Source organism: Charadrius vociferus, unplaced genomic scaffold (genome assembly GCF_000708025.1).
Source record: "Charadrius vociferus isolate BGI_N301 unplaced genomic scaffold, ASM70802v2 scaffold266, whole genome shotgun sequence".
Lineage (NCBI taxonomy): Eukaryota > Metazoa > Chordata > Aves > Charadriiformes > Charadriidae > Charadrius > Charadrius vociferus.
The window spans coordinates 757,001-761,715 of record NW_009649114.1 but is presented as its reverse complement, the minus strand read 5'-3'; the positions used below and the strand labels follow the sequence as shown (position 1 = coordinate 761,715).

At 51.8% G+C, this 4,715-nt stretch overlaps 1 protein-coding gene across 1 annotated transcript in view; it reads right to left on the bottom strand.

The window, feature by feature from the left end:
- FCAMR (Fc receptor, IgA, IgM, high affinity) overlaps positions 1–4,584 on the bottom strand; it is a 5,250-nt gene extending 666 nt beyond the window's left edge. The window contains exons 1-6 of the mRNA XM_009888273.1: positions 4,548–4,584; positions 3,535–3,834; positions 2,952–3,278; positions 2,593–2,854; positions 1,665–1,811; positions 232–344 (exon numbers count right to left, since the gene is read on the bottom strand). Coding sequence (XP_009886575.1) covers positions 232–344; positions 1,665–1,811; positions 2,593–2,854; positions 2,952–3,278; positions 3,535–3,834; positions 4,548–4,584 — 1,186 coding nt within the window. The remainder of the gene's footprint in view (positions 1–231; positions 345–1,664; positions 1,812–2,592; positions 2,855–2,951; positions 3,279–3,534; positions 3,835–4,547) is intronic.
- Between the last annotated feature and the right edge of the window lie 131 nt (positions 4,585–4,715).

The window sequence follows — 4,715 nt, the reverse complement described above, 5'->3', positions numbered from 1 at the left end:
AAAAAAAAAAAAAAAAACCAAAACCCAAACCACCCAAACCCAACAAACTTCTCCAGGACGTTGCTCTCCTGCAAGTACAGTTCCCCTCTCGGGCTGCACTGGCTGCCCAATGGGTGCGTGTATCTGGAGATGGAAATCTTCCACGGGTCAGACTCCTGCTCTTGGAAATCACAACCAAAGCCATTGCAAAACAACAACCGCAACCCAAAAGGTGTTGCCTGCCCAACTTACCCGTCTCCTTTTGAAGCTTTATTTTGGTCAGGGCAAGAATAGAGATAGTGATGAAAATCAGTAAAATGAGAGCTGGTAACACAACTGGGAGTAGACGGGATTCACCTGATGAGCTGGAAAGACGAACCATCAGAATTAAATTGGATTTTGATTCAGCTATGGGCTGGTTGAAGTACCTTAATGCAGTTTTTACACCGAAGAGTATAAAGGAGGTATAAAGTCTGATTGAATTGAAGCAAAACAGTCAACAAAGTCAAGTAGAGATGAAATCATTTGATCTGGAGCTTGGCTTATGAGGAATTAATCTCTACAGCTGCTTCTGCTCTACCATGTGGGGTTTATGATGAATTATCCCCTCCAAAATGAAAATGAGCTAAATTCACAAGTTCATACTCTTTCTTTGTGGGTTGTTACAGGCTCTCATGCTGTTGGAGGGTGTCTACATGCTGTCTCCTTGCAAAAACGCTGTAAAGTGCTATCAGAGCTCCACAGACAGAGAGGGCTTTTCCAGGACCAGTGCAAAAGCTGACCCTTTATACAAGAGAACGATTTGTGGTTGGTAACATGCTCCCCCCACCTCTTTCTGGCTGGGTGGCAGGGAGATATGGCTGGGGATGGGAGGAGTGGGGCTGGAGAGGATGGTGCTTCTTGTGCTGGGGGTCACGGGGACAGATGCGAGCTGCGAGGTGCATGGGGGGACAGCTCAGGATGTTGAACTGGATGTGTGGACTTTGTGCTTTATCTTCAGTTATGACTGCTACTGCAATATCTGATGCATCTGCACCAGCTATGAATAATCCCTTCACCCGGTGCTGGCTGGTGGCCACAGCTGGGGCGAAAGGTGGGAGAGCAGCTCACAGCCACCCTCTGCAAGAGGAAGCACGGAAGGTAAATTCACCGGGAAAACCACTTGCACTGGGGTGAGCCACAGGGCTTGCTGTAGAGAAGCACCACGGAATAATTACTGGCCAAAACAGATCTCAGCCTTTTGATTAACCTTGTCCAAAGATAGCTCCTTATGCAACACAGAGCACCCAAACACTACCCTGGTCACCGGCTGCCCATGAGGACCTGGATAACGCGTGCAGTGAAGTATGGAGCAGGTACTGATTCACCAGCGTTATTGCTCAAGCCTAATGTTTCCTAATGTCCTGGCTCCACGCTGAGCAAAGGAAAACAGACAGGAGCACATCTATTGACTCTGGCATCTGATCTACAGGAGCAACCAGCACCAGAAGATTTAGAGACAAGTTCAAAGATGCCACAGATGGACGTGAGATAACCTTGCCTTCTGCCTTTCTAATTACTAACATCTCCTATTGGTGTTTTCAACTTGCAACCCATGTACAACCTATGCGGGGCCCCGGGAAATGGGGTAGACGGATCGCAAACCACCAACTTGGTGCCAACAAGAAGCGTGGCCGTGAACTTACCTCTCATGATGGATTTCGTCTGGGGAGGTTACAAAGGCGCCGGGGTTGGCAGTGGACAGCAGGGTGCTGGTGGTCCTGGTGACGGTGCCTGTAGCGTACGTCAGGCCCGTGATGCTCCTCTGCGTGGGCGTGCTGTAGGTGGCCGGACTGGATGATAAAGCGGGTTTCACAAGAGTGGATGTTTCTGGCTCTTGTGAAGAGCAGGTATCTACGGAGAAAATTATTTTGAGGCTTGGATATCTGTCCTTTTGCAGAGACATGTTACGTTTACCAAAGATTTACTCATTTCACCTTGCATCTTGTCATGACAAACTGTGCAGCACGACATGGCCAAACCCAAGCATTTCTATTTTCCTTTGAGTCTTATAGAAAGCAGCTTGGGAGTCCTAATGAAAACCCATTAATACTTTGCAAACGTTCATACTTTAACCCCACTATTTCTGTCTTTGCCAGCTGAACAGTTACACGGGTCTGTGTATTTACAGCCGGCAGGTCCTAAAACTGCAAGACAACCTTCAGCTGATCTTCAGAGCAAAGCACACGTCTCTGTGCTGCACTTGCTAGGATCGGGGTGTCGTATGCTAGGGGTTTGCATCATAAATAATCAATAACATAATTGAAACAAACTAAACTTCGTCTGAAAGCTCAGCTTGCATCCCTGCATCTGAAAACCTTTACCATCACCTCAGTTACTTGCCAATAACGGTAAGGCAAAAGCTGTAGCTGTTTTTTCTTGTAATGTTGTTATATTTATGTGTAGTACAAAGGTGAGTCTATTCCCCTTGTGCCCACGAAGGAGTAGGGGAAAGAAGGATTTCAGAAAAGAGTTTTATTGTGTTCCAAGCCATCCCACCACCTACCCTTCTGGATGCGCAGCTTCACAGAGGACGTGTGCTCTGTGTGCCCGTTTTTAGCCCCGCACCAGTACCATCCCTCATCCTCCTCTGTCAGGTGCCTCATCACCACCGTGTAAGTCCCGTTCTCTGGGTCGCTGCTGGCGATTTGTATTCGCCCTTTGTACGACTCGTGCACAAACCCGTCCGCATCCACGAGCAGCGAGCAGCTGGCTCCCTTCCACCTGCACAAATACTTCTTCTCGTAGTTCCCCTGGGGATCATAGTGGCACTTCAAGGACAGCGAGCCTCCGACTGCGCCGCTCAGAAATTTTGGTCTCCTGGGGAGGGTGGAGGCTGCAGGTTGGAGAGGACCGCGTTAGCATCCCATACTCCTCATCCGGCGCTGCGAGGAACCCGCGCGGCACGTGCAGCCCCCAGCGCCCCGTCCTACCTGCTGTCACCTGCAGAGCCACCAGCTGCTGGTGCTGATCGCTAAGCCTTCCTCTCCCACACCTGTACAGCCCCGAGTCTTCCTTTTTTAAGTCATTTATCAAGATTTTGAATGCTCCAGAGCTCTCCTGAGGGGTGATAAAGATTCGTCCTTGGTACCTCTTTCCCACATAGCCGTCGGTGTCGGCGATGAGAGCACAGCCAGTCCTCCCTAGTTTGCACCAGAACCTCTTCTTGCCACCTTGGGTGTCCCCCGGTGGGCACAGGACCGTGACAGAGCCACGGAGCTCCCCCCGGATGAGTTCAGTCGGCCCCAACGCACCAGCATCTGTAGGGAGAGAGCATGGCAGGCACCATCCAACGCGGAGCCCCTCTCCGGGCAGGAGAGACTTTCCTTTTACATTCATGAACAGCTGATTTGGCCAAATCTGGGTACTTTTATACCTCACTGCTGTATAGCACAGAGTAGAAAAAGCTGACGTGCCTGCTGTGCGCTGATGCTCCAGCATCCGGCCCCAGACTGCCCCCTGTGAGCCGGGCTGCCGGCGGAGCGGAGACCCCCCTCTCCCCTGCCAGCATCCTACCTGCCAAAACCGTCAGGTTCAGGCTGATGTACAGGTCTCTGTTGGTGGTGCCGATGCCACATCGGTAGGTCCCCGTGTCACTCTTCTTCAGCTCTGTCACGATCACTGTGAAGGTGCCATTCTCGGGGATGTCCTTGAGAGACACTCGCCCCACGTAGTCCTTTGAGGTGTAGCCGGTTGTAGAAATGACGGTGTAGCAAACTCCGCTTGCTGCTATTTTGCACCAATATTTTCGGTCGTATTTGTTGGCCGGCATGATGGAGTAGAAGCACTGATGGGTGACCGATCCTCCAACCTCACCTGTCAGAAACCTGGATCCGTACAAGGCACTTGAGATTGACTCTTATGAGGAAGGAAAGAAAGAAACGGAGGTAGTTGGTTACTCAGAGACAGCCGGCTCCTCGCCTGGCAAAAACCAGCACAGCTCCTTCGAGTCAGGGGCATGATTGTGAGTGGCACCAGTGGGACGTGTGGCTCAGAAAGTTGCGAGTTTATTTTGGATGTGGTGTGTTGCATTCCTTGAGTGCCACTTATCCACTTGAGGATAACTGATGGTGCAGAGCCGCTGCCCTGTGCCATGGCACAGATGGGGAAACCCTCGATGCCCCTTATGGGATGCCCCAGACCCCCACCAGCCCTGACAGTCCCGCCTGGAGCTACATGCCAAGGGCAGCAGTTAGCCGCAAACATCTGAGAATAACCTTTGGCATGTGCAAACTCTGCCTGATCTGGCAACTTTCTTCTCCCTGCACAGGCCCAAGGGGCTGTCCGCAGTGCCGAGCCGTGGAGAGCCGGGATTCTCCTTCCCAGCTGGGATTCTCCTTCCCGGCTCTCACCATGCCTCCACTGGCGCTCTGCAGCGGGCGGGGAGGTTTGACCAGTTTCCATTCTGCGGATGGAGGTGTCTCGTGTCCAAGTGAGGATTCAGGCAGGGATGTACCTGCGTCCCCAGTTCCCGCTCTGCCTGTTCTCGTCGCTGAACAGGCGGGAGGGTTGGTGTGACGGCGACTCACCTTGCAGCAAAGCTGCTAAGAGAAAGAGAACCGCCATGGCCGGCCTTCACCAGTGTTCGCTCGGCAAACTTCAAAAAAACCCTCGCGTTGGGTACGGGATGTTGCTGATGTCTGTGTTATCAAACAGAAGAGAGAGGTTGTGGCTGGGGTCTGCCAAGGTAAACCACC